Consider the following 27,095-nt stretch of genomic DNA (forward strand, 5'->3'; position numbering starts at 1 on the left):
CGTCAGTGCACCACGAGGAGTGATTTTGTCTCCTATTTACGTACAACAGAGATTGCGAATACGCCGTCGACCATCTCACCGCACTCGAGAATTAATACATGGCGTGGCAGAACAGGTGAGCAAGACACGCAGAGAAACTATATGATACAGAGATAAAGCGCAATCACCGCGTCCACTCAAATCCCGCCCATATCACTACCACACTACAGCTTCGCACGTACTAGCCTCCGCGCTCCGGGTCGCCGCCGCCGCCCGCGTTTCACTTCCGCTGCAGACTTGTGGTTCTGGCCCAAGCTCGACGGGTCCGGTGTCTTGTCTGGGTCGATGCTCTCCGCGCGCGCAGCCTCGCGGAACACGGGGTCGTGCCGGAGTGCATGCGCGATGCGCTGCTGCATGTTCGGCTCGTCGGGTGCATATGGCTCGAACTCGGGCTCCCGCCCATAACCTATGGTCGCGACTTTAATCAAGATACCCCTGGCATGAGGTGGCAAACGCGTCAGTTGAGTCGAGGCGCATGCGAGAGCTAAACATGGCGTCCTCACGCAGTCAAACCATAGATTGGCTTCGTCCCGCCTGCTTCTCGACCGGTCAGGAAGTTGTGCATGCGTATCTTCCCCGGTACCGTGCTCGATGCGTAGTCACTGTATGTGTGATATTTTATCTCGAGCATTTCTGGTTCCAGAGGGAAAGGCGGGTCCGAATGTAGGAATGAAGCGAGAGGGTGCGAGAATATCGATGTGACTTCTGCTCTGTTCAGTATTGGCTGAGAACTCAGCGTGTCAGGTCATTCGAGCGTGAGGGTGAAAAGGCTGGACTGCCTTACTCGTAGCGTTTTGTCAAGAATCAATACAACTACACTACGGAGACTCATTAGTTTGTCCCACAAGACAATGTATAGGAGGGGACATACGGTGTTACTATTAACCGGTTCCCAGCCAGAAAGGGCTCGAGGATGCACAGTAGAGGCACCTTCTTATAATCCACAGGCAGTCCAATCTACAAGACTCAATGCCAGGCATACTCATATCAGTAAGATAGAGCTTACCTCCTCGAATGCTTCCCGTCGCTACCGATGAAAAAGTCAGCTTGACAACGGTCTCTTACAAGTCTCCCGAAGCAGACCTACCGCGGTCCATTCAATGCTCTTATCGCGTGGCTCCCATTTGCCGCCAGGGAGGGCCGTGTCACCCGCGTATGTTCGCAAGGACGAGGCACGCCTGCGCGGAGGAAGTGAGTGAAACATTCCTATGCCAAGGCTGTCACTTACCGGCTGAGAAGTACATACAGGTCACCCATCCGCCCCGCAAAGAGTGCCACCAGTACAGCGGCACTCCTCGATTTGGGGTACCGGAGTGGAGACTTGGGCGATCGATATGCGGCCAAAGTTTGTATGCATCTGTCGCAGGCAGCGCATTGCTACGTCACGGCTTGCCACACGTAGAAAGGGGCTGACCGACCTGATAGATTCCGGTGTGAGCCCTGCTATAGGGGCCCTACTAACATCGAACTGCGGTCGATGGAACTGCAACAGTCTTAGGCTGTTGCTGGTGCCGCGCGGGGAAGACATGATATGGTTCGACGGGAATGCTGTCAGTGCCAGCTACACGGCATCCGTGGGTATGGGACGGGTCCCGTGGGAGACACGACACAGGTCTCTTGAAGGAAACTCCAGGGTCGTTGCAGCTGTACTTGCTGGGCGACGTGAGCTTGCTGGAGATGATGGTTCCGGACTACCCCAGACTCCGAGGAGCGGTGGACCCACAAAGTGCGTCCAACGCCCAACGGCTGCGATGTCCGGCAACAGCCGGCAACGTCCGCTCACGTTTAGAAACACATGTTACATAGTTCCAGTGGGTGCGCATATTCGAGTCTTTGCTTGAGGAGCTCGAGATTGGCAGAGAACACACTGGCAGCCTCATTCCAAGGCCCGTCTCGTGTAGCGACGGGACAACTGGTATTTGTCACTTCTTCTACAGCAAATACAACATTTACGACCAACTAAAGCCACAAGAAACGAACGAAACGACGGAAATAGATGGTACAGATCCAGGAGTTCATGAGTGCAGTGTATGATACAGAGTGCGAGGTGTGCCGTGACGAGAAAGTATGCCGGGTGGTGATGAACGTGCGTATCGTCCTCAGAATTCGGGGGTCCTCCTTCCTGCGCTCATCCAGGACGCGTCGCTCGCGCCGTCAAAGTGGAAGTCGCCGACCCGGCTGGGAGGGCTGAACATTCCGGAACGCGGGGAGAGGATGTCGAACTCATCGTCCGAGTCCATGGTCAGGTCCGAGCCTATGCTCGGGGACTGCACGCGCGGAGAGGTAATGGGGGATCGTGCGAAGACGTGCTCGGGGGTGCTGCGTGCATCGACGGAATGTATGTCGGAGAAAGGCGACTGGATTCGTGATCCCGGCAACGACTGGATGTCTTCCACTGGCCGGCCGCAGTCCGAAATGACCGAACCGCCGAGCGGAGTGTTGTATGCAGACGTGAGGGCTTGCGACGCACTGATGTCGGGCGTGGGTCGTCTGGAGGAGAAGACAGAGTGGTCCGAAAGCGTCGTGGAAGGAGTGGCTGCACGCGACGAGAGCGGAGAGAAGTTCGACATCGGCGTGGGCAAGCCTCGAGACATGCCGCGAGGCGGGGGAGAGGCCGCCTCCGCCACACGTGGTTGAGGCTCGGATAGCTCGATTATCGGATGAGAGGGACTGCTGTTCAAGGAGGAGGGCGCGCTTGAAAGTGAGGACGAGGACCGTACGCCGGGCGAGGGAGGTTCCGATGTGTCAAACAAGACATGAGTCGGGCTCATAGCAGGGTATGGGATGGAGGGGTTGGACTGGGGAGCCGCAGGTGAGTGTGGAATCATTGGCAAGACTGCCGCAGCGACTTACGTCGTCCATGGCACCAACTGGTCGCCGTTGCCGAAGGCCAGAGGAAGCCGCCTCGCGCCTCCAAGCGTCTCTCTCCCTAGCTGCGAGCTGTTCAAGCTCGATTGCCGTGTCATTGTTGTCCTCGTCGTCTCTCCTGTCCTGTCCGCTATCGGCAGATCGTCTGGCGCCATTCTCGCTTCCCTCAAACGGATGGGAATGGGCGAGTACAGACCCTGTCCTCTGGCGATTCCTCTGCCTCTGCCTACGTTTCTCTAAGAATGATTCTGCCCATTCCTCAAACTTGGGAGCGATGTGCGGTTCGTAAACGAGCTGCAGACCGGCCTCAGTAAGCATGCGGTTACCGCAGTACATGCACATCAGTGCCTCGTTGAACACTCACTTCGTGGAAAGCAACGCCCACCGCGACGACTCCAACGACTGCGAAAGCAATGTACACAGCTGGAGCAGGCATCGCACTGGTGAGAGATGGATGGAGGACGATAGTAAGAGACGGAGGACGGGTACAGGCCGCGGGAAAATATGCACCCGCACTTTGCCGCTCATAACCGCGCACCATGAGCGCCTAAGTGTATATGGGCGGCGGGCCGAAGCTGCCGGGTGCTACCACCAGGAGAACATTGCACAAGTTGCAGTCGACCGATAAAGACGTAAGAGGGCCACGATGAAGAGGGGAAGACACGTTGAGATTATCTCGGACTTGGGTAATTAGCTTCTAGCGTGTGAGGTTCTTAAGGGAGGGAGGGCGAGTCCGGAAGTCGTGTTACGGCTGCAGACGCAGTCCGCTCGCACTACGCGCCGCAGCGTCGCACGGGGAAGGATATCTAGGATGCGATTTGAAGGGGCATCCGACATATATTTCGACCCCAGAAGGCCGAGGGCGAGGTCCTCCGAGACCGAGCTCTGCGGCCGTTTGTCAAAGGGGCCTTCACGCGTGCAGCCACGGCCCAACTGATGGAGAAGAACTTGCCGTGTTCACCGGCAGCATAATCCTGCTCGCCACGTGGGAATCCGCCCTGCTCATATAGCGCGACTCTCATTTGTCGCCCATCACTCCGCTCGTCCCTGTCCGACTTCTCTGTCCCTCCCCCTCCTCCTCCATCCCCACTGTCCCGCCATGGCCTCCAAGCTCGTCACCTACGCTGAGCTCAAGGAGCACAGCACCAAGGAGAGCCTGTACATTCTGTTGCACGAGAAGGGTGTGTAAACGAGCCCTATCTCTCCCCCCATGCGGTGACAGCTCACGGCGCGCCCCAGTGTACGATGTCACGAAATTCATTGACGAGGTAAGCTTCGGCGTTTCCGGCCCATGCAGATCATTGCAAAGCTCACACACGCATAAAGCACCCCGGAGGAGACGAGGTGATCATTGCGGAGGCCGGTACGTCGTTGTATCCTGCTTCCTACGGCTACGGTCTTACCATATTCACCCAGGTCGTGATTCCACCGAGGCCTTCGAGGATGTTGGTCACTCCGACGAGGCTCGTGCCCTCCTCAAGGACTTGTTGGTCGGTGACTTCGAAAAGACGGACGTACGTGGCAACCGTACAAGCGTCCGTATCTGTGCTCACCTCGTGATCACATCCAGGAGCTTAAGACGAAGGGGCCTTCAGCGTCGTCCTCCTCCCACGGTGGTGCCGTTAACTCGGCTGTGGAACAGGGTTCGAAGTACGTGGCGCATGTGGCGGAGGCGCGATCCATACTAACGAACCTCTCTCAGCGCGATGTACTTCGTCCCCCTCGCGGTGCTGGGTGCCTACTTCGCGTGGCGCTACTACTCCAGCGGCTCGATATGAGTTCTGGACTGCCTCTCTGGTTCGCCTCATCTTATCCTGCTTTACACATTCTTTCGGTGTTCCTATGTTGTGACTAGATATATCCCTTAATATGCTTCTGTGCTATCATTTCTTAAGTGTGCCATGCCCACCACCGGAGTGGAGAGCTCGAAAATCAGGCAGCCCTCGTACGATTGGACTTCGCGTACGTACGCCACTGTCGGCTAGGATATCGTACGACGCGTGGAAGGCTTCGCCTGTCGCTGTGATATACGTGTTCGGTCTCGTCTCCAGCGTGCATAGGATGAATTTTTCGCCCAGCGCTGCGTTGTTCTCGTTGAATGAGGATGCTACATATACGTGTCCGGACTTGCATCATACGCACATATTACAGTGAACTCTCGGCTAGCTGGATGGTGGTGGTCCGCGGACCTGGGGAACGCAGTTTTGCCGGTGGCAGCCCGGCTATAGACGGGCGCCAACGCGATCCTACAGTTGCCTCCCGCCACCATGCCGCCTCAATTGAGACTGAACGCCGTCGCGTTCGTGTCCCCTCAAAACCACCCTATCCTCATCCGCACGTTCGTCCAGGGCCCGGATGAGCTGAAGTACCACTATATTGCGCACACCAGTCTGGACGTCATCGACGAACGCAGTGCGTCGGAGCCCCCTCGTGAGTTTGTTCGCGCGTCCTGACTGCGGCCTGTCTGTTCCGGCTCTGGTGCTCCCAGTAACGGCGGCGATGTCGTCCAAGTCGACTGAGTGCTACATGAACCTGCTGTACACGATGGAGGACGTTGCGGTCTATGGATACATGACGCCGCTGAAGGTGAAGATCATCATCGCCCTGGCCCTGACGGACGCCGTCGTACGGGATGCGGACATCCTGACGGTATGTCTCCAGCTAGATTGTGCTGTTCGTTCTGGCTCACAAGATGCTGCAGATATTTAAGGCGCTGCATACCGTGTACCGCCAGTCGGTCGCAAACCCATTCCTCAGGTTGAGCGCTCCCATCGACGGTTACAACGACAATGCCGCACTCTTAGCGGCAGGCAGTCCGAAGTGGAAAGCCTTTAGGAAGCGGGTAGACGACATAGGCAAGGCTGTAGGTGCCGTAGCAGTGACCGCCTGACCGAATCATACTCGTGCGTGTTACCGCTCCCGGTGTGCCTTCTCTTCGCCGGTTCGTTCGCTTCAGACACTGGCTTATCCCACACCACTGTCTGAAAAGAGCTGCCCAGGTCATTATCCCCCGATGATGAGTCCTAGGGCACGCAGAACCAACAACGATCAGCGCCCTTTTATTGACTCAGCATCCTTGCACACACCGGTTCTGAGACAGATACGGGGCAGACAACCACATACATAGTCAGCACGTTTATTCCGTCTACGCGAGTATCTCCACTCTTCCCGCGCCGCTATTCAATACGATGCTTCAAAGACAACATCTGTCAAATACAACAACGGCCCCACATGCTACAGCCCGACGATGGCTTCCGCTAGTTGGTCTAGGGCGTCCACCGTCTCCCGCGCCATCACGCGCACGACATCGTCCGCGTCCGTCGCAGCGATGTACCCCAGCGTGGTCTTCGCGCGCCGGAGCAGGCCCGGCGGCAGCAGCAGCCGATCCGCGCTTCCCGTCTCGAAGACGTGGCGCGTGCACGCCTGTGTCAGCAGCGCGAGGAAGTGCAGCGCGGCACGCCGGAGTGGCGGGAACTTCGTGTTCGCAGAGGTCGGCTGCACATCGCTGGCGGGTGGTGCCTTGTCGCTCCCTTCAACGTCCGCGTCCGGCGCGGAGCGCGTAAGCCTTCGTTGGGTTGCCGGGACCGATTCGACCTGCAGGAGGTCTATCATGGCGTCTGCGAACTCGACGGTGTACGGCAGGACTGCGAGCGCGCTTGTGTTGACACACTGCGCGAGGAGCGAGATCGCGGATGCGCGCAGGACGGTCGGAAAGTGGGACGCCCTGACCACTTGGAATAGTGGCGGGATCAGGATCGATGCTGTGGGTTCATAGTTCAGTCAGCTAGCTTTCGTTGAGCGGCGGGTGTGGTAGGCCATACCGTAAGACGGCAAGGCGTCGCCGCACCGTCGAATGACCTGCCCAAGGGCCTCTCCGACGCGCGTTCGCATGTCGACATCGTGCTGCGACATCGCGCTCGCGCTGAGGCCGTCAAGACCATCCGCATAAACGGAGACGAGGTTCCGCAGGACCTCTTTGCCGAAACCGTCGACCATCGCCGAGAGACCCTGCACCGCGTTCAAGAACATATACGAGTCGTCGTCCTGCACGGACTGCATGAATATTGACAGGATTCCAGGGATCAGTGCGCGGTCTATCGAGGGCTCGCTGAGCGCCCCCGACGCGTCCTTGCGCGCCGACACGAGCTGCCGCAGGAGCATGAGGCCGTGTGCGCGCACGGGAAGGAGCTGGTCTTGCAGGAGCTTGAGCGCTTTCTGGTAGGTCTCCTGTGGGTCCTCCGTATCGTCGGACGTGGACGTCTTCCGCTGTTTTCTACCGGTGGGCTCGGATGTAGATGCGAGGCGCGCGGTCATCACCATCTGAGCCTCTCGCGCGAGGGAACGGAGTTCCTCTTCTGGTGCCTTCGAGATGGACTCGAGTAGGGAGAAGATATCGGCCAGTACCGGAGCAGTCCGTGCGGACAAGTCGGTGTTTGCTGTTCGTCTGTCAGCTCTAGGCACAACATGCGGAAGCGGCTCGAAGAACTCACCGTCGAGAACGGCGAGAAGCAGCTTCACAGCGGTGGATGTCATGTCGTCGGGGCCGTGCTCCTGTTCTCCGCCTTCATCTTCGTCGTCGCTATCGCCTTCCTCTTCCAGTTCATCGGGTTCCTCCTCTGGAACGATGCGCAGGTCTTCCATACGTAGTCCTGTGGTTGAGGCAGGCTTCCTGGAGAATGCCGAATGCTCCGCCTGTCGCGGATTCTCCAGGGCGTGTTTGATGAACGATAGAACGTGTTCCGGCTTCTTGAGAATGTTGGAAGTGTCGCTTGATGACAGTTGTGTTTGCATCTGCAGTACGAGTTGTAGATATAGAAGAGTTCTTCGCATATACATCAGTCGCAGTAGCCACGCTGGATCGATCCCGACGAACCTGAGAGGGTCCCCGTCGTCCTGTACTCTTGAGTCCCTGTATGCCTCCAACAGCTGCACAAACAAGTCGGAAGAAACGTCCGCGCGATCTAGGTCTTTGAGAAATTGGACTAATCGGACCGGGTCAGGTTTGAGACCCAAGAGATTGGAGTCAACGTCGAACTCCCCGGCTTCCTCGGCCTCCTTTAGGCTCTGTGGCGTAAATAGCGATAGAGCGGGTTGTTCATTTGTCTGTCCTCTGTATCGCTCCTTCAGTACAACGAACGTCGCACAACCCGGGACTCACTCTTCGACCCTCGAGATTTCTCCAGCAAGATTGACGCGCCAATCACCACCTTCACCATTGATGATGCGCCAAATCGTCGTGATCGCCTCTTCACTGTTCACAAGTCTTCCCCAGGTGGAGAGAAAGCTTTTGATGGTCGCCCGCAGAATCGGATCGGATGCCTTCGCCTGCTCCAGACATGCGTACAAGGAGTACAAAGAGGGTGCGATGGGCGTCAGAAGAGCAGATATAAGGTAGGGTGATGGGTCTGTGTTCGTTAGTAGAACTTGTATGGTGTTGAGCGATGCCATAGGAGATATGTTGCCGGAGCCTAGGAGAAACGGTAAGCGAGTGTTCGAGTGGTGCAATGCAGAGGCTGACCGTGCAGGATCGGCTCGTGCAACATAGGAAATACTAGGCCCATTACTATCTGTCTTATATCGCTGGTGTCCTCATTTGCAAGCATGCGCGACAAGGAGAAGGCGAGGGAACGTCGATGTGCAGGCGGAAGGGCCCGCTCATCTAAGCTCAACAACAGTAGCATGCGTGGGACCACGATGTTGAGATACTCCTACGAGATCGTAAAATTTTCATCCGGCCTCGACAACTGTATGACTGACCTGAGCCTTCATTCCGGCGGGGACAGTGCTTAGCAAACGGGAAACATGTTCGAGCTTGTCCAAGGCAACATCCTCCCCGGAAGCATCTTCATCGCCAAACACAGACTCGCACAAGCCACGGATTCCTTCGGGGCGCAACAGCTGGCGACTGAGAATAAATGTGCACGTTTTGCGGACGTATGGCAGCGACGAAGATGTGCCAGACAATGCAAGGCCTACGGCTGATATGACATGGGATGCAGGTAATCTGTGGGTTCCTAATCAGTAAATGTGTGGTGGTCAGCTCGCGAAAAAATTACCTAGAGAGGAGGTGCATGACCAGAGGTCGAACGTTGTCGGCTGTAGGCATCGTATCCGACGCCAGAGATTTTGGTAACCAGCCTATGACAATGCAGGGCACCAGGAGCTCAGACAACTGCCTGTTCAGGAGGGCCGCAGTCACACCAGATTGGGAGATCGGCGATCCAGGTCCTGCAGGCAGGACAAGGGCGAGGAGGCGCGATGAGATCGAAGAGAGCATGGAGAACTCGTGAGGAAGCCCAGTCAGATCGATGATGCCCGCGCGGGCGATACCCTGTGATGCAGAAGTCGATGGAATAGCTGCGACGATACGTCGCAAAAGCGGGGCTACGGCCCACTTGAACAGTACGGAAAGCAGCGTACGAATCAAGGCAATATCCCGGGTCCCGAGGAGGGGTTGTTCGTGCTGCGGAGCACCTCCTGGGAGCGGTCCTCCTACGGGGGTCCCTTCCTGAGGAAGGGTTGCACCTGGGGCCTTCAGTTGCTCGTGCAAAAGTTCCAGAAGAGACAGCGCTTCTAGGGCAGTGAACGACTGGAGTGTTTCCAGAGTCATTTCATCCGTCGATGCGGTCTTCCCCAAAGCCTCGCTGTATTCGAGCATGCGCCTGCGGAGAACATCTTTGAGATGCGTAGACCGCGCGTCCGAAGACCCCGAGGGACCAGTCAGAATCGCAGCCGCACGGAACAGATCTTCGACGCTCCGGGTCATGTCACGAATGCTCTACAGAACACGAATGTTATGAGCCTGATAATTCGTTTGTTCTTCTATCCGAGTACGCACGAATCGTGGCAATAATTTGCCTAATTTTGAGTGAGCGTTGCTGACAGAGAGACTAGACGCCCGCAATGTGGGTGTTTGTGGTCGGATTGACTGAGCGCTCCGCCGTCCACTGCGGCACGCTGCATGGCTCCAGGCTCAAGCTCCTGCAACTCCCCCACGACAACATCGACTGCGGGCGGAAGTTCGTGCGGTTGAGTCGATCTATGTCACCCGACACTAGTACCCCACCAGGCCGGGCTGCACGCAGCAAGGCTTCTGCTTCGTTGAGACGGAAATTATTGTTTGAGTTTGTCCACGCCTGAAGCATGCCCACACTCATCACGCCTACCGCAGCTCTTGGGGGAGTGCTGCAGTGACGCGTCCTTGCTACAAGAGCCCTCAGAATTGCATTCGTGAGCCTCATCGAGCTCCTGGACCGCCAACATGTCCACCACCATGTTCCCCGTTCCGCTCCTCAGACCCTTCCACTCCCCCAACTCCTTCCACGCGCCATTCCCCACTGCCACCCCATTCAATAGCCATTCCAACGACAGTAGCGATGTGGGTAGTAGCACCGGTAGGCCTACGCGGCTGGCGGTAGGGCCCCATGATCCGTCCACCATTCTTTCGGGAAGATTCCCCGAATACGTCGTGACTCATCCGGGGCAAAGCCAGTACACACAGGCTGGCGGCGGCGTATCCGCGTGCGGTCTCGCCGCCTTGAACTGCGCGAGAATCATCCTTGGAGTTCACGCCACAGGACTTGGAAGCGCAGAGCTTGTACATGAGCTCTTGGAACGCCGCTTCCTTCAGGTATTGCTGATCGCGCTACGGTGCTACAAACGGTCGCTGACGGATGATACAGGATATCCTCAAACCCTGCCTGACGTGGGAGAGCAAAGCGCATCTCGCGGTGGAAGACATCTACAAGGCGCCAGTCTTCAAGCAGTCTTTGACACAGCTCACGTCGCATTTTGGACAGTCGAACTACGCCTTTTTCAAGAAGATCATATCGTACGCTGCTTTATCTCCATAAATCATTACGTCGATATGGATGCAGCTCTCCAGCGATATCGCCGACGTCACCAAGGAGCGCCGTGTCTCCGCCTGCGTAATCATCACCCGCCCGCCCGAGATCATCGCCTGCTTCAGCATCGCAGACGTCCCCGCCGGAACCGAGCTCTTCGTCATCTTCGACTCCCACCCGCGCCCGGAGAAGCACCCCCACGGCGCCGCGTTCATCTTCTACAACTCCGTGCGCGCGGCCGCACGCTACCTCGCAGGGCTCCTCCACTTCGACGAGGACATCTTGCGGGATGTGGACGTACAGTGGCAAGCACAGCTCCTCGGCCACTGCTCTGGAGACGTCTTCGTCGCCGCCGAGGCGCCCCCGAACGGCGCCAAATGGGCCGAGACTGCACTCGAGGCGAGCCTGCAGGTGCTCAGCTTGGAGGCACAGGTGCGCGAGCTCCAGGAGAAGGCGCAGTCACTCGAGGACGACAAGAAGCGGATCCGGCTGGAGCTCGTCGGGGTCGAGCACGACCTCATCCAGATGGACGACTTGCTGCGGAAGGAACAGGAGAAGAACGAGCGTCTCAGGCGGAAGTGCGCTCCCTACCAGCCGCCACGCAACCCTTGGGAACCCGAACCAACCTTCGGACATGGATCGAGCCAATACGGGCGAGGAGACACGGGATTCTGGAGCCAAGTCACTTCTGGCAAGTGGCCGAGCCTAGGATCCGGGTCCTCTAGCATGTGGCCGAGTCTGGGTCCTGGATCTTCTGCAAGTGCCAGCGCGGCGAGAGACTATGGGAAGGCGAAGGATGCGTCTGAGACGCGACTGAACGGCAATTCCCAAGGCGAGGGCAGCACGCATCGCAACGGCAAGTCTGAAAGGCGTCGCGAGACGCGGCGCGACCAGATGAGGCGCGAAGACGAGGCTAAGCGTTCGACTGCCGAATCCACCAAACTCCCCGAGCCTACCGAACCCGCCAAACCCGTCCCCGACATCGATCCTGTCGCGGTACAGCTGCAGATTCAGTTCGACGAGGAGAACCGCAAGCTCGAGCAGCAGATGCGCGACCTCCAGGCTATCCAGCCCGAGTTCTTCGACTGTGGTGTTTGCTTCGAGAAGTTCCAGGAGGACCATATCGCGCGTGTGGAACCGTGCGGCCACACGTACTGCCGAGACTGTCTTAAGGGGCACGCGGTCTCAAAGATCGACGAGCACCGGTACCCGGTCCTGTGCCCCTTGTGCACTGCGGACAGGACGCGCACCGACCCGCCTGGCGGTACGTGTGCTCGCGTGTCGCGTGTAGAATGTTGTCTGACCGGTGTTCTGCCGCAGAGATTGACGATGAGGCCATCCAGCAGCTCGGGCTCACGGAGGAACAGTACGCGATCTTCGAGGAGATGCAGATGAACAAGTTCTCCATCATGATCCACTGCCGCAAGTAAGCCGGACTATGTGCTGTCTTGAGGGCGTGTTTAACTTTGTGTGACTACAGGTGCCAGCAGACGCTGTTCGTGGACAAGGCCGAGTACCAGGAGACCAAAATTATCCGTTGCCCGCTGAACGACTGCGGGTACTTGTGGTGCAGGCTGTGCTCGCAGGAGGTCGACCCCTTGATGCCGGAGCACACCTGCGACGGCAGCAACGAGCTCGATCACCTCATGAAGGAGAAGGGGTGGAAGTATTGCCCTCGTAAGCACGGGCCATCGCCCCAGCACGTACCGACTAACCCCCTATTTTTCAGTCTGCCAGACCCCCGCCGAGAAGATCTCCGGGTGCAACCACATTGCTGTGAGTGGCATCGCAACTACTCACACCGTCGAAACGAGGCTGACGCGTGGTCGCAGTGCGGGGCACCGGGCTGCAACTCGTGAGTGTCACTTAATCTTCATGAACTCACCCCAAAACTACAACTGACATACACGCAGGCACTTCTGCTACCATTGCGGAGCGCTCATCGTGCAGTCCGCCTTGCCCGCTGAGATCAACGCGGCAAAAACCGCGCACTACACTCAGTGCACGATTTAGTGAGCAATGTGGTCGCTCTGCCGGGGCCGTGTCTTGCATAGTGTCTTGTTTTGGTAATATGATCGCTTGTGTTCTTGATGTATCGGATAGTGGAATGCTACATAGTTGTCGTGACGGCATGCGAAGATTGCGCGTTAGTGTTACAGGTTGGTTTCTAGCTGCAAGTGTCCTCTTCAAGCATGCGAGACGGAGAGGTTCGCGACGCCCTCTGCGGCCTCATCGATCGTGCCTACATCGACAAGCTTCGTGATCTGTGAAGACGCAAAGAAGGGGATCAGCGGCTGCCGCGACGACTCTTCTCTCGCAATGAGGCTCACCTTGCCGATGGCGACCGTCTTCCCTTCGTCTCGAAGCGTGAAACGACCGAGCTGCGGGTAGTCGACGAATCGCTCGACGCACACCGGTTCAGTCGTCTCGATCAGCGCGACGATCTTCTGGCCCCTCTTCGCGAACTGTGGGGGCTTCTTCGACTTGCGGCCGGTCGCCTTGTCGAAGTAGTGTAGGAGCGCCTGCAAAGTCGTGATTAGCTGGAGGTGACGTAACTGGAACTCGTGGAAACTCACGGCGAGGGTGACTTCCTCTGCGAGCGTGTGGCAGTGCATGACGGCCGAGTAGCCAGCGCAGATGATGCTTTTGTGGTCAAGAATCGCCAGTTGCGCCTCGAACTGGCGGACCGCATGGATGGGGTTGGTCGGGCTCGTGAGCACGAATCCTGGGCTGATGTCCTCGTCGTCGACCCCGCGCACACGGATGCGGACGTTGTCGCCGCACATCGCGGACGTGATCTCGTCTTCCATCTCGTTGTGAATCGCAGCGACTTCGACGATGTTCTTGTTCGGCATGAGCAACAAAGAGTCGCCCTTACGGATATGGCCTGACTCGATTTTACCGACGATGATGGTGCCCATGTCCTTGTATTTCTCGGAGACCGGCATCATGAGCGGCGCGTTGAGCTTGCGGTCAACCATGGGCATCGTGTCGAGATGCTCGAGCAGAGCTGGGCCACTGAAACAAATGTGGTCAACGCCCGTCCACTGGAAAAATTATATTCAAGATACTTACTCCCACCAATCGGCCACGCCTTTGGCTACCCTGTCCTTCAAGTTTGCGCCGGTGTATGCGGATACAGGGATGAAGGTAACGTCCGTCTTGATATTGAAACCGGCCGCCTTGATGAACGGTGTAAGCTTGTCCTTGATCTCGTCGTACCGGACCTTGGACCATTGCACAGTGGGCTCGTCCATCTTGTTGATGACCACGATGACCTTGGATACACCGGCTGTCTTCACCAACATGATGTGCTCGCGGGTCTGCCCTCCTTTCTCGAATCCGGTCTCGAACTCGCCCTTGCGGGCGGAGATGACCAGGATAGCGATATCTGCCTGTGCGGCGCCGGAAATCATGGAGGGAACGAACGTTTTGTGGCCGGGAGCGTCTAGGATGGTGTACCGCCGCGAGTCGGTCTCGAAGTAGGCGCGTCCGACCTCGACGGTCTTGCCCTTGGCGCGCTCCTGAGGCGTAGAGTCAAGGGCCCAAGAGAGATACCAGGAGTCCCGACCTGCTTCCTTGGCCTCGCGCTCGTATTTCTCCATGGTACGCTTGTCGACCATTCCTGAGAGATAGAGGATGTTTCCACCCATAGTGCTCTTGCCGGCATCGACATGCCCGATGAAGACGATGTTCAGGTGCTCCTTGACTGATTAATAGGCGGTTGCGTAAGTGATATTATACGCAGGTACGAGGACTGCACAACGTACTGTGTCCAAACAGATCCTTGAGAGTTTCCTCATCCGCAGCGTTCTTGACTTCCTGGGCAATGACAGCGGTATCTGTCTTTGCGCGTTCGAGAGTGAAGGACTTGGCGGGTGTTGAAGCGGGGGCAGGAGACGCAGATGGTTTGGCAGAAGCAGTCGGTACGGCAGGCTTTGCGGCAGCTGGTGCGGGGGCGGGGGCAGGCTTGGATCCGATGGTGAGGGTAGGCGGTGGTGATGGAGGGCGCGACGAAGGTTTCGGTGCGGGCTTGGAGCCACCAATGCTGAGAGTGATAGTAGGTGGAGGCGGAGGAGCCTCTGTCTGAGCGGGACGTTCTATCGGCTGCAGAGGGGGTTGCTCAGGCTGGGAGGGTTGCCGAGGAGGCAGGAAGCCCTGGCCGGGGACGAAAGAGAAGGCGTTTGCGTTGAGTCTGCTCATGGATACAGTTGGTATACAACAGAGAGGATATCGGAAGAATATGAAACGGCCGAGATGGAAGAGAACGTCGCGGACGGAGAGCAAGAGTGTGGATGCGCTCCTCCACCAAGTTTTCCATCGCTTGCCATGTCCGGCCGGAGCCGGCCCGATTACCCATAGCCACAAGTACTCAAAGCAGTCGAGGCGGTGACCCTTCGCAGCAATCCTGATCCTCTAGGCTCTCCCTGTGCTGTAGTTTGCGAAGATAGCTGCGCCCATTGATCGTGTATGGGTCTGAACGTATACAGAGTCAGAATGTATTGCAATCCAAGGTTGCACTCCGCCAGTTCGTTGGGCGCCTCTTCGGGTTTGCTGAGAGCACCGGACGGACTGGCGAGTGTGTATGTTCGGACTCTAGCGATGCGCGGGATTGCTACAGTGCAGATCTATACTCAGTGCAATCATCTGGATACTTATGTCTTCGAGAACGAAAAGTACTAGTCTCAGCACAAGCGCACCGAGAATAGGCATGAGCTCCGAGTCCAGGGACGTGCGCAAATAGACGCCCACATGCGATCATAGCGTGCAAGCGGAGGGATTGATCCCGAACTCAACAGCCTACCACGCCCCCATCCCCCACGCTTTGCGCATTCAGAGGCTCTCTATGGCGGTAGAGCAAGACACGTATCTTGCAGTCCTCAAGGCGTCCTACGATTATGACCCAGCGGCAGATGCGGAGGATGAGATAGCAATCAAGGAGAACCAGCTGCTCTTTCTCCTGGAGCGGACCGACGAAGAGTGCGATAGACCTTCCTCTGGTTTCCCTCGCAATGATCTTACAACACGTACAGCTGGTGGAGAGTCAAGGTTAAATCGGAAGAGGAAGGGCCGTCCGGTCTGGTGCCCTCCGCCTACGTCGAGCTGGTGTGTAGCCCCACATCACATCACCGGGGCACCCAGCTCACCTCAGATCACAGGCCGAGCCCACCGAAGTAGTCAAGGTGCTCTACGACTACGACGCCGCGCAACCTACAGAGCTTTCCGTGAAGGAGGATGAGATTCTGCATGTGTACGAGAGAGACGACGACTGGATCCTCGTCGCAAGTCCGACGGAGGAGGGGCGAGTCGGCTACGTTCCGGGCAATTACGTCGAGGAGGTGTGTGCTATTGACTACATACCCATCTCCCTATCTCAACTCTCGACAACCCTCCAGGCGACCGGAGAGGAAGAGGCGGCTCCGCCCGCAGCTGCCGCTGCGACATCCCTGTCCTCGATCGTCGTACCGGACTCGGTGCGTAGCTACCCACAGTGCATTCGTGATCTCTCAACCGAATATGTCAAACCCAGCCACCAAAGCCTACACGTCCTATCAGCACATATGTGGATCCTGCCGACAGAGTGGCGGCGACCGCTAATAAGGCGCAAGCGGACTCTATTCAGACCTGGGCCATCTCCGAGGTCGATGGCAAAGGGAAGAAGAAGAAGGGCACTCTCGGAGTTGGCAATGGGGCCATGTTCTTCGCCAGCGAGTCCGACAAGGTATGTGATCTGCTCTGCAGTCGGGTTTCCCATGACGTATGAGGTCGGCCGGTGCCCGCCAAACCTCCAACATGATGAGAGATTATATACGCCACGACCATATGCGCTATGGGATATCCGATCTTATCACGCGCCAACTCGCTCATAAACTGTTGTTGAACGATTGTAGAACCCGGTCCGCAAGTGGCAGACTGTCGACATCCACTCGGTCAAGTTGGAGAAGTCCAAGCACGTCCACATCGACGTCGGCGGCCCAGAGCCTGCTAATCTCCACTTCCACGCCGGGGGGAAGGATACCGCAGAGGCGATCATGGCGAAACTTGAGTCCTCACGCAGCATCGCCGGCGGAGTCAACGGAGCCAGTGCTGCGCCTGCCTCCCCGCCGCGTGCGAGTCCACCCACAGATGAACCTATTGAACGCCCCCGCAGCAGTGCCCAGAAATCCGTGCACTTCGCGCCAGATGAACCAGAGGAGATCCCGTATGAGGAAGAGCCCGAGCCGGAAGAAGAAGAGGAAGTCCACGAGGATGCTGATGCACACTACGAAGCTGCGGACGAGGGCGAGTCTGCCGTCGTGCTGTACGACTTCTCGGCAGACGGGGAGGACGAGCTGACGGTCCACGAGGGCGAGACCCTCTGGATCCTGGAGAAGGACAGCGCAGAGTGGTGGAAGTGCAGGAACGCGGCGGGCGAAGAGGGCGTTGTGCCTGCAAGTTACGTCGAGGTGCGTCCCGTGAATGTCCCTACATATTCCGTGACTTATCTCAGGAAACTAGCCGGCCGGCGGTGATGCTGCTGCTGCCCCTACGCCTCCGTCGGCCGCGTCGTCTCAAGCGGCCGGACAAGTAGCTGTAGCCGCGGCGGCTGCACGGGCTGCCAAGGAGGCCGCGGAGCAGGAGGCAGCGGCGCGGCGCGAATCCCTAGAACAGGAACGCGCCGCGAAGGAGCGCAAGAAGCAAGAGGCTCAACAACGAGCGGAGGCTGCAGCCGCTGCCGCGGAGGCCGACCGCAAACGCCGTGAACGCGAGCGCGAGAAGCAGAAGGAGAAAGAGAAGGAGCGAGCAGCCGCGGATGAGGCAGCGACACGAAGGAAGTCGCAGGAGAAACCGTCTCCCGAGGCATCGTCGTCAAAGAAGAGGAACAGTGAGTCCCAGGCGCGGTCCTCCAGCGATAGCAAACGTAAGTGCCGGGCCATTCTGCGTTTTTGTATATCTTGACAACGAGTGGCAGGTGCACCCCCGTCCGAGAACCTGCGCGTATGGCACGATCGAACGGGCCAGTTCCGCGTCGACGCGGCCTTTCTTGGATATGTCAACGGCAAGCTCAGGTTGCACAAGGTCAACGGCGTCGTCATCGAGGTGCCTGCGGAGAAGATGTCCGCTGAGGACCTGCGTTACGTCGAGAAGATGACGAAACAGAAGGCCTCAACCTCCACGTCCCGCAAGTCGGACGATGACGACAATCAGCCTCTAGAGGAGCGGCGGAAGTCGCTCATCCCCGAGGCTGCCCGGGCGAGCCAGGCCGCTACGAGGGCACCGGTGAAGAAGGGACCCACCATCGACTGGTTCGAGTTCTTCCTCAACGCCGGTTGCGACGTCGACGACTGCACACGTTACGCGTCATCCTTCGAGCGCGACAAGATCGACGAGGCCATCCTCCCGGACATCACGGAGTCGACGATGCGCTCGCTCGGTCTGCGCGAGGGAGACATCATCCGCGTTAAGAAGGCGATCGAAACGCGGAAGCCGAAGGCGGATCCCAAGGAGGAACAGCTGCGCAAGGACGAGGAGCTCGCGCGCCAACTGCAGGCGGCCGAGGAGAATGGCACGAACCTGAAGACGAGAAGCCCAGCACCCAACTTGTTCGCTGGTCCCAATGGCGAGCTCAAGGCGAACATGCGCCGCGGCCGTCCCGAGCGCAAGACCCTCCCGCCCTCATCTGTGGATTTGGAATCCATCTCCACAGCGTCGGCCCAGATCCAACGAACAAACTCGCCGTTGGTTGCCAGTCCTGAAGGCATACAACAGTCGAACTCAAGCCCTGCGCAGCTAGCGTCCAAGGCAACTCCAGCAGCGCCGGCTGTCAGCGGATTCGATAACGACGCCTGGACTCCCCGTCCAAGTTCAACGAAACCCTTGGCTCCCACTCCTCCGGTCGTTGCTCCCCGCCCACCCTCAGCACCGCCTGCGCCGCCCGCACCACCTGCACCACCTGCGGCCGCCCAACCAACTGTCGCTGTCAGCCCACCGCCTGTACGCGCTGCCTCTGTTGCCTCCGGCGCCCCTGCGCAGCAGAACGCGCCAAACCTGGCCAACACGACAGACAACGACATCTTCGAGCAGCTCGCACGCCTCAGCCAACTGCGCGTCAACAGCCCCGCTGCGCCCCAGCCCGCACAAGCTCCTCCAAGAGCGCCCTCCGTCAACATCTCTACCCCAGTGGGCTTCCAGTCCGGGATGGGCATGGGCTCGTCACCCGTCCCGATGGGCCACGCTCTGCAGGCCCAGCAGACGGGCATGTTCTCTTCGCCCTCCCCGGTCAACGGGCCGCGCGGGCCGTTCGCGCCGGTTCCGGCTAACCAGCCACTGCTGCAGCCCTTGGTGCCGACGACGACGGGCTTTGCGGGCTTCGTTCCTACGCGCCCCGGTACATCTCCATCGCCCTTCCAACCCGCGCCGCAGCAACAGCAGCCCATGATGTCACAGCAGACTGGGTATCCCGGAGCGGGCCAGTCGATGCTCTCGCAGCCGACCGGCTTCAACCCGATGCAGAACTCGCTCATGGCGCAGCCTACAGGCATGCCGGGCGGGAACTTTGGAGGGATGGGAGGCGGGATGGGTGGTGGCATGTCCTCCTTCCAGTCCAACCCGGGCTTCAACCCGATGCAGAGCAGTACGTCTGAGTTCTGCCCTTTGCTAGGACCCATGCTTACTATACCCTTCCGCAGACCCTACGGGATTCAACCCGATCCAGAGCAGTGAGCACAGAAATCACTCCTGGCGTTGGCGATGGCTAATGTTATCTTGTAGACCCCACTGGCTTCAACCCTGGTTTCGCCCAGTCGCCGTTCGGTAGCGGCAGCTACAGCGTCCAGGCGCCCCCTCCACCACCTCCACCACCCGTGCCTACACATTCTGCGGTCAGCACTAACCCTGCGAACATCTTCGCCCAGATGAAGAGCGGAACATTCGCCAACGACGAGACAGGGCCACAGTCTCAAGGTATGTAACATTTCCTACACACTCGTGGAAACAGGCTAATCGCGTGCCTTCGCAGACAAATATGACGCTCTTCGTCCTAATCGTGAGTTCAGGACGCTTCCTATTCTCGGCATATAAGTTCTGACCGTACCACTTTAGCTACACCGCTCACCGTACAGTCTACCGGGTGGGGCGGTGGGTACGGCGGCATGAACGGCTACCAGGGTGGAGGATATGGCTACCAGCATTGAACACTGCACGTATTTACTACCTTACACGATCTCTACGTCTTCGATTCTCTTGGTCCCATTCCAGAGCCGGATTAACTGGAAACATTGCATTAATATACCCGAAGAGGCCATTATACAACCGTGTGGAGCAATAAGATAGCAGGCGACTGTACGAGATCATGAACGTTCTACGATGCCCTGGATATATCCAACCCGCAGGAAGTACTCCCGCAGTCCCTCCCGGATCTCGGGCGCCATCTCTCTCGACAGGAGGTCCGTCGCGAGCGGGTACACGGCGGGGAGGTATCTAGTGAACTGTATAGATGCATGTTAGTCTACACTCTACGCGGCACGCAGATCGTACTTACCGCCTTGTCATCGAAACGGACAAATCCTTGTAGGATCTCAGCGACGACCGGCGTCCAAGCTGCGATGTTTTTGGCTTGTGTATCTAGGCGCAACTTGTTGAAGTCTTGCAACACGCCGAGGCCGAGTCTGTAGTTTTCGGTGTGAGAAGTTGTACGCGCAGGATAACCCGCGCAAGTACTTACGGCATGAGACGATCCGCTACCTGGGGTCGCGCCGCCTGGTGATCAGGTCGAGGATCGTAATACATGCGCAGGAGAACGTGGACGAGCGTCGACGCGCTGCTCGACTCTTGCTTCAGAAGGTTCGGCAGATGCTTCATGAACCCTTTGAGACGTAACATAAGCAATGGTAGTCGAGCGCAGTGCACGCAATTTTTACGTACCAACTTTCCACAGGCCGGTGCGGAGCTCCTTGTCTTCGTTGAACATCCTCGCAAACTGGTAGCTGTGATCCAGAATGCCCATCAACCGGAGCAGGTGCTCGGGCGGGATGGTGTTGTACACCTCGTCGTTCCGCAGCAAGTCGTTGGTGGTCTCGATGAGGAGCAGCTGCAGGACACATTTGACAATGATCTGCCTGAAGATGCGTCGCCGCTCGTTGAGAGACATCCTCGCTCCCGCCTTGGGTTGCTCGCTGTTAGGCGACAATGGCGCAGGGATCATCGCTCCGTCGTTCGAATCTGAATATACAAAATCAAAACCTGCTTTAGCGAACGTCGTGAAATCAAAACAGACCTGCGGCATCCTGGAGGTCGGCGCCGTTGCCATCGATCTCTACCCTCAGACTTTCGTCGAATAGCTGATGAGGCGTTGTTGTCCTGAAGAGCTTGACGAAGGTCGTCGCTACGCGTTCCCATCTCGCGGGACTGAGCTTCTTGACGTTGCTTTCCAGGAGCTGCTGGAGACATGACGTGCCTATCCGAGCCAAGGTATCGTTCTCTGCACAGCGTGTCAGCTCACGAGCGCCCACAAGACACAACATCACCGACCTTGGCAAATGCACACACACAACAGATCGAGCAGGCCGTCGAGGAACCGCTCCAGAGTCTCGAAGTAGAAGGTGTACAGGTCGATGAGGTTCCTGAGAGCCTGGATCATCGTCGTGGACAGCCAGACGCTCATGTCTTCCTGCGTGCTGAAGCGCGATAGATCTTGGCTCGACTTGAGCACCGCGAACATGGGGAACAGCAACTCCTGGCAGACGGTGTCCCAGAACTCCAAAGGGTACGTCGATCCGTACTTCTTGAGAGTACTGAAGAGAGAGTCCAACGCACTACATGTATTGTGAGTTTTGGAAACCTGCGAATGTAGAAAACTGCAACGTACAGGCGCCGCACTTCGAGGTCCTCGCCGTTCATGATCACGTCGTAGAACCCGAACAAGACCGGGAACCAATACTTGATCATGGGGTCATCGGTCGCAGAGTGATTCGTCTCCTTGAACCCGCAATCGGGACACTCCAGCATGGTCGGGATGATGTCGCGAAGCATTCCGATGGCTAACAAGCTGATCTTCTGGTACTTGCTCACTTTGCAGAAGTCAGTGATGCAGACGGTCAGATCCGCGAACGAGCCGTGGCGGACTATAGATGAGAAGTGCTCCTTGTTCAGTCGCACGACGATCTCGAACGCCGAGTTGGCGATGCGCTCTGCAATATCGCTATCAGTAAGAGGACACCACACAGTGCAGTCAAAACAAACCTGTTGCAGCTTTGGAGGCAGCAGAGAAGACCGCGAACATCGTCCTCCAACCAGAGCGTAGATTGTGGACACGGGCTTGAATCATTTGTTGTAGACATTGCAGAACCTGTATTGGTATGAGCAGCCGCGTCGTTGTCCAATACCAGGGTACGCACCATGTCGCGGACATCGGGGTTGGAGTTGTGGATCATGGTATATTCGAACGGGCGCAGGAAGTCCTTCTGGAACTTGAAGTGTGCGAGCTCCTCCTTCTCCAAGAAGCGCATGGCTAGTTGACGAAGAGCGTCCAAGGCGAAGAACCCGACGTGCGGGTTCTTGTGGCAACACACCTGCAGACGATTATAAGTCTGGCTGCAACCTCAACACGAACTTTGCTACGTACCTGGTTGAAGTGTTCGCCGAGGATATCCCACATGTTCGACCACTCCAGACGGATACGGTTCATGTTGTAGTACGAGATCTCCACAAGCTTCTGCAAGCTGAACAACCGGGGGTGCTGGGAGAGACCGGAGGACTGGATCTCCTCCCAAGAGACATCACACAACGCCCGAACGAAGTCGACAATCGCCGTCTACAAACAAGATAAGCGAGAGTGTCACGACGAGCGGTAAGAACGTACTCCTGAGAGATAGTGACTGAGAGAGAACACCATATCTGCGGCAACGGTGATGTGTGTGGACCGACTCTCATTGGCCAGCTCCTCGGTGGGCGGTTTGCGCACACGGCTGCGAAGCGTTGAAATAAGCTAGCTAGTTATTATAGTGCGGTTCTCTACTCACCCCTTCCGTCCTGCATCGGGGACATCGACACCACTGCTGAGGAGCTGCATGTGCTCTAGCTGACTGACACAAGTAAGCACTTCGCGCCATGAGGCCTTGAGGTGGTTGCCCTCGGTGACGGCGACGTCCAGCAGCGTCTTGATCGCCTCCATGTTCTTCGTCTTCATCTCGCCCAAGTTGTTCAAGAACGTAAACTTGGCAAGAGTGCTGACGAAGGCGTTGCGCTCGAGTTCCAAGTCGAAGAAGCAGGCAATGTGGATAGCCGCCTTAAAGCCCTCCAAGCAAAGCTCCACGACCTCGATGTCGTCCGTGTCCTGGAGCGGCCCGGAGATTCCGGCGAGGAAGGGAATCCAGGCAACCTCGAACATGGGCCGGACGTGTACAAAGTGGGACGCGCTGAAGAACTGCTCATTCGACTTCGTTCCTCTCCGCTGCGACCGCATGAGGGTGCGGAATAGGGCCTGTTGTCCGGTTAGAGGGGATATAACGCGAGTGTATGGATATATAACACGTACCTCCGTCTTGCTCGCCATGTTGTTGGACTGCATGACATATGCCTCCTTCTGGAAGTCCCTACCGACGTTCGCGAGGACGCCTGCGATTCCAGGAGCAGGCGCTACAACGGTAGGTGCAGCTTCGACCTCATCCTTCATGCGGATCTCGTTACTCACGATCTCGTCATAAATTGCGTTGAGGAGGTCCTCGGGCAGGTTTTGACCGTCGTTGATGCCTCGGTTGTTCGCGATGAAGCCCTGCTTAGTCATGCGATTCTTCACTTGCGGGTTGTGGGCGTCCGTGTTGAGCAGGATGGTAGAGTATGCAAGTACATACGCAGTGTCTGCAGAGGATCGTTAAACCAAGCCAACCAAAACAGAGCGAATCTCTTACCGGCATTCGTGAACGGTGTGTTGCTGTTGGTCGCGATATACCGTTCAGCAAACTTGAGCATGTAACGATCGATCTTCTGGGCCTCTCCGGGAAGACGGAAAGCCTGCAGGAACGTACGGAGCGCGGTGACGAAGGGCATGTTGCCTAAATCCATCGTATCGACAAAGGCGTGCATGATGGTGATATTTTCCTCGTCGCTGGCGTAAATATCAGCATCATGCGTGTTCATACAAACGCCACCTGAAACTCACCCCTCGCCGAGATACTCGCCAATCGCCGCCTTGTTGAGGCCGTCGGTCTCGAGCAGGAATCGCGCTATGTCTTTAGGTTCCCTGCTGGCAATAAAGCCGGTTTCGATGAGGAATTCGATGCCCTGCGTAGAGGTATGAGCGTAGCCTCATCAAAAATGATAGGTAGGACCTTACACGCTTGGGCTTAAAGTTGAACTTCTTGATACCCTCTAGCAGCGTCGTCTTCTTCTGCTTCGCGCTCTCGAATTTGGTGGGGTCGTCGACAACCTCAGGAGTAGGTCCCCTTGTCGGATCCACGCCACCGGGCGAGAGTCCAGCCGTTGTGATGTCCGGCGTGGAACTGTCACGGTGAGATTCTTCCAGCTGCGAGCGCGTCATCGGATCCGAGGCATGCTCGGGGGGAGACGAGTTCGTCGTCCCCCACGAGACCAGGGACTTGAGTACAGCTACTAGGCACTCCAGTCCTTGTCTCCGAAGTTGCGCCTCAGAGTTTCCAATGGTAGAGACATCCACGTTACCCGGAACCGAAAGAGAGGCTGTGCTAAACGAGGGTGGCACCTGGCCAGGTCCATGGTGCTGCTTCGTCTGCGGTTGTAGAGCGGGGCTGTTCGGGTCATTGCCCTTCTGCGGCACGGATGATATTGGCGCGGTCCCAATCTTCGAGATGATGTTCATCAAGCTGCAGATACGTGATAAGAGCTGGAATATATGCACATAGAACGAGCACATACTGCTCGTAGATGTTATCAACTGCTTCGCCGTCGCAGTCATAGTTCAGGTAGATCTCCACGAGGGCTTGAGGTTCCTGGCAGAGCCGCTGAAGCATGCTGAGGATGACCGCCTTCTGCTTCAACGTCGAAGTCTTCATCTCAAGGATAGGAATGAAGATCTCGTGGAGGAGAACTTCGATCTCTTTCTGTAGTAAATGTGAATACAGTCTAGCGGTTGTGCAGGTTGATCTGGCGAACCTTGAGCTTGGTGCGAAGGCCGGCGACGACCCTCCAGAAGATCTCGACGCTAATCTCGAAGACCTGGGGTACAGGACTGACCGCATTCCTGCTCAAAGACAAGCATAGGTACTGACTCGCGGCCTGAATGAATGGTGTGGCCTCGTGGGACGAAGATGAGTAGATGATGGCGGAGGGAGAGACGAAGATGGGCATGTGCGAGTTCAAGATCATGAGAACGAGGTGTAAGGAAAGCAGCTTCGACCGCATGGCGTGGGACTTCAAGTCGCGCTCACTGCCATGCCTGTGAGATTAAGAGATACCACGATGAGACGTTCAGCTCACCTTTCGCTGTTCAAAGGCTTCATGGTCAATTTGCATAACGCTCTGAAGACAAGGAAAGCGTCTTTAATGAACATGTCGTTGGTCGTGAGTTCGCGAAGTGGAATATCGGCCTCAGGCTCCTCGTCAGGAAGCGCTTCGCTCGCAGCAGATTCCGAAGCTTCTCTCCTATGTGGGAGGTCAGAGACATGTCGCCCAGCCAAATGTGTCACCTACATGGAGTGATGTGAACCGTTTACGTCTCCCTCCGCGGCGCCATTCTCCGAAGGCTCGTCCGCGGTTTCTTCTGCCTGAGACGCCGCTGTCGATGACCCTTCACCGTCTTCTTGGACCAACGTAGTCCCGGTCTCTTCACTACCGTTCACCGAGGGTGTCTGCGGAGGAAGCGGCAAAGAGTTCCGCGGAGATAGCACGGTGGAAGGTCGCCGAGGGGACTTCACGCTCTCGCTATCGCGCATAGCAAGAGTGGTCATAGATTCGTTCTGAGGTAGCGAGCTGAGCTTGCAACGAGCGAACACATGGTTCACCATCTGGGTTAGCCCTCCCTGAGCTACCATCTGGTTCACAGCATCGAGACTCAGCAGGAAGATGTTGTAGACCGTCCGGACAGCCTTCAAGAGGGAGGACTGGTGAACCAGAATTGTCGGCGAGAGGACCAGAGCAAGCAGCGCCTTCACAATCTGTAGGGAAACGGTCTCGGGGGTGTTCTCCGTGTGGCAGGAGGTAATAGTGTGCACGACCAGGTCAACAAGTGAAGGTGGCTGCAGCGACGTCTGTGACCCATTTGACATGGAGTTACGAGAGTTCGGACCGGGCGAGGGAGGCGGGGAGGATGGTGCCTGCGGTGTGGAGATATTCTCGGCAAAGAACGAGTACGAGATGAGCTTAGAGATGCAGTCCAAACTTGCTATCATTAGCTTCTCGTTGCGCGTCTCGCAAGCCAGACGCAGCGGCTCGAAAATCTCCCTAGGACGGTCGCCGCCTTGCCCCAACTTGACCATTTCCAACGCGCGTTGTACGCTTTCGCGAAGAGGGGTAGAGCGTTTCGCTTCCTTGGACGCAGCGATGATCTCCAGCGCAGAGGATATGAGAACCACTGAGACTGTGTTGCCTTTGGAAAGCGTGAGCGACCGCTTGTGCGAGTCCGAAGATTGTCTCGTAGGGAAGCGTCCGTTGGGGGTGGAAGGCCTGCTGTCCACGGACGGCCTTGCGTGTCCATTGGTAGCCTGGGGAGAAGCAGGCAGGGCGCTTTCGCGGCGCGTCGCAGGAGACACGGGGTTGGAGGGTACTGGTTTGGCTGGCGGCGTCGGCGGGGGCGCGGAGTCCTCGAAATCTCTTGTGCGTTCCTGTAAAACCTCTTGTACCGGTAGAATACCCTCTGCAGACTGGTCCTGCGATGGCGCTGGGGTTCCATTCGGCGGAGAGATAGTGTTTTCGGGCGCGGGTGTGGTCGCGGCGGCGTCGGGATGTAACGAGTACTCACCCTGTTCCTCCTCGCGTCCGTAGGGACTAGGTGGCCTGTGCCTTTCTCCGTCTGCCGACCTAGCTCGGTTCTCGTCCACAGGATCCCTCATTGTTGCAAATTGGGACAGGATACTCGGCATAGGTTCGTCATGGGGCGGCGGCGATGGTGGCAAGGGGATAGAGGCCTCATGAACGGATATTTCGGCGTCCATGGCGGCCGACATTAAGGTATAGGACGTCCAGGTCGTGTGTGGCGTTGGCGGGAGCCAGGGGTCGTCGTGTCAGCGCCAGAGGGTAAGGTCGGTGTGGAGGAAGGGCGGTGTGTTGCTCATCATGAGACGCGTCGCTCGTTTCGGTAACCGGGGCGCAGCGAGATCCAGATCGTCCCTGGCCTCCATCTAATCTTATCTCCCACATTTCGTGCCTTCATGTCCAGTTCCTTGCAATTCTTCG

The 27,095-nt window shown here is 57.4% G+C and overlaps 9 protein-coding genes across 9 annotated transcripts; 4 read left to right on the forward strand and 5 right to left on the reverse strand.

Moving 5' to 3' along the window:
* Nucleotides 1–106: 106 nt before the first annotated feature.
* On the reverse strand, nt 107–1,742 carry TRAVEDRAFT_162575 (uncharacterized protein). The gene is made up of 8 exons (XM_008037205.1): nt 1,458–1,742; nt 1,268–1,396; nt 1,127–1,217; nt 1,046–1,066; nt 911–996; nt 824–857; nt 543–763; nt 107–474 (listed from the first exon to the last, which is right to left on the reverse strand). The coding sequence occupies exons 1-8, from the start codon at nt 1,565–1,567 to the stop codon at nt 204–206; spliced, it is 963 nt and encodes a 320-aa protein (XP_008035396.1). The 5' UTR covers nt 1,568–1,742; the 3' UTR covers nt 107–203.
* A 211-nt stretch (nt 1,743–1,953) lies between these two features.
* TRAVEDRAFT_143156 (uncharacterized protein) lies at nt 1,954–3,391 on the reverse strand. Its single transcript, XM_008037206.1, has 3 exons — nt 3,272–3,391; nt 2,893–3,201; nt 1,954–2,837 (listed from the first exon to the last, which is right to left on the reverse strand). The coding sequence occupies exons 1-3, from the start codon at nt 3,341–3,343 to the stop codon at nt 2,139–2,141; spliced, it is 1,080 nt and encodes a 359-aa protein (XP_008035397.1). The 5' UTR covers nt 3,344–3,391; the 3' UTR covers nt 1,954–2,138.
* Nucleotides 3,392–3,949: 558 nt separating this feature from the next.
* TRAVEDRAFT_143158 (cytochrome b5) lies at nt 3,950–4,951 on the forward strand. The gene is made up of 6 exons (XM_008037207.1): nt 3,950–4,088; nt 4,147–4,175; nt 4,234–4,270; nt 4,324–4,421; nt 4,478–4,557; nt 4,610–4,951. Exons 1-6 carry the CDS (start codon nt 4,007–4,009, stop codon nt 4,683–4,685), a joined length of 402 nt encoding a protein of 133 aa, XP_008035398.1. The 5' UTR covers nt 3,950–4,006; the 3' UTR covers nt 4,686–4,951.
* A 223-nt stretch (nt 4,952–5,174) lies between these two features.
* On the forward strand, nt 5,175–6,111 carry TRAVEDRAFT_162584 (Sedlin; the record flags this gene model as incomplete). Its single annotated transcript, XM_008037208.1, has 4 exons — nt 5,175–5,319; nt 5,396–5,556; nt 5,609–5,848; nt 5,907–6,111. 3 exons carry the CDS (start codon nt 5,175–5,177, stop codon nt 5,795–5,797), a joined length of 495 nt encoding a protein of 164 aa, XP_008035399.1. The 3' UTR covers nt 5,798–5,848; nt 5,907–6,111.
* Nucleotides 6,112–6,141: 30 nt separating this feature from the next.
* On the reverse strand, nt 6,142–9,673 carry TRAVEDRAFT_44245 (uncharacterized protein; the record flags this gene model as incomplete). The annotated part of the gene is made up of 8 exons (XM_008036815.1): nt 6,142–6,668; nt 6,729–7,343; nt 7,398–7,729; nt 7,781–8,017; nt 8,066–8,375; nt 8,426–8,615; nt 8,665–8,911; nt 8,964–9,673. The coding sequence occupies 8 exons, from the start codon at nt 9,671–9,673 to the stop codon at nt 6,142–6,144; spliced, it is 3,168 nt and encodes a 1,055-aa protein (XP_008035006.1).
* A 495-nt stretch (nt 9,674–10,168) lies between these two features.
* Nucleotides 10,169–12,764, forward strand: TRAVEDRAFT_56732 (uncharacterized protein; the record flags this gene model as incomplete). Its single annotated transcript, XM_008036972.1, has 9 exons — nt 10,169–10,301; nt 10,627–10,738; nt 10,793–11,329; nt 11,513–12,029; nt 12,113–12,177; nt 12,232–12,428; nt 12,481–12,527; nt 12,584–12,606; nt 12,665–12,764. 9 exons carry the CDS (start codon nt 10,169–10,171, stop codon nt 12,762–12,764), a joined length of 1,731 nt encoding a protein of 576 aa, XP_008035163.1.
* A 47-nt stretch (nt 12,765–12,811) lies between these two features.
* Nucleotides 12,812–15,025, reverse strand: TRAVEDRAFT_162590 (eukaryotic polypeptide chain release factor 3). Its single transcript, XM_008037209.1, has 5 exons — nt 14,522–15,025; nt 13,827–14,460; nt 13,328–13,769; nt 13,082–13,273; nt 12,812–13,015 (listed from the first exon to the last, which is right to left on the reverse strand). The coding sequence occupies exons 1-5, from the start codon at nt 14,952–14,954 to the stop codon at nt 12,938–12,940; spliced, it is 1,779 nt and encodes a 592-aa protein (XP_008035400.1). The 5' UTR covers nt 14,955–15,025; the 3' UTR covers nt 12,812–12,937.
* Nucleotides 15,026–15,564: 539 nt separating this feature from the next.
* On the forward strand, nt 15,565–20,013 carry TRAVEDRAFT_27029 (uncharacterized protein). Its single transcript, XM_008036597.1, has 12 exons — nt 15,565–15,731; nt 15,785–15,857; nt 15,911–16,090; nt 16,148–16,225; nt 16,282–16,473; nt 16,643–17,197; nt 17,250–17,652; nt 17,704–19,365; nt 19,421–19,450; nt 19,503–19,694; nt 19,750–19,776; nt 19,833–20,013. Exons 1-12 carry the CDS (start codon nt 15,598–15,600, stop codon nt 19,922–19,924), a joined length of 3,618 nt encoding a protein of 1,205 aa, XP_008034788.1. The 5' UTR covers nt 15,565–15,597; the 3' UTR covers nt 19,925–20,013.
* On the reverse strand, nt 19,995–26,816 carry TRAVEDRAFT_63207 (Arf family guanine nucleotide exchange factor SEC7). The gene is made up of 20 exons (XM_008037210.1): nt 25,395–26,816; nt 25,182–25,346; nt 24,858–25,131; nt 24,621–24,805; nt 24,064–24,568; nt 23,890–24,011; nt 23,639–23,835; nt 23,266–23,588; nt 22,751–23,211; nt 22,591–22,696; nt 22,354–22,542; nt 22,127–22,300; nt 21,972–22,077; nt 21,598–21,919; nt 21,261–21,544; nt 21,007–21,210; nt 20,655–20,951; nt 20,455–20,596; nt 20,272–20,398; nt 19,995–20,218 (listed from the first exon to the last, which is right to left on the reverse strand). Exons 1-20 carry the CDS (start codon nt 26,780–26,782, stop codon nt 20,081–20,083), a joined length of 5,709 nt encoding a protein of 1,902 aa, XP_008035401.1. The 5' UTR covers nt 26,783–26,816; the 3' UTR covers nt 19,995–20,080.
* Nucleotides 26,817–27,095: the final 279 nt, after the last annotated feature.

The sequence above is a fragment of the Trametes versicolor genome (genome assembly GCF_000271585.1).
Source record: "Trametes versicolor FP-101664 SS1 unplaced genomic scaffold TRAVEscaffold_3, whole genome shotgun sequence".
Lineage (NCBI taxonomy): Eukaryota > Fungi > Basidiomycota > Agaricomycetes > Polyporales > Polyporaceae > Trametes > Trametes versicolor.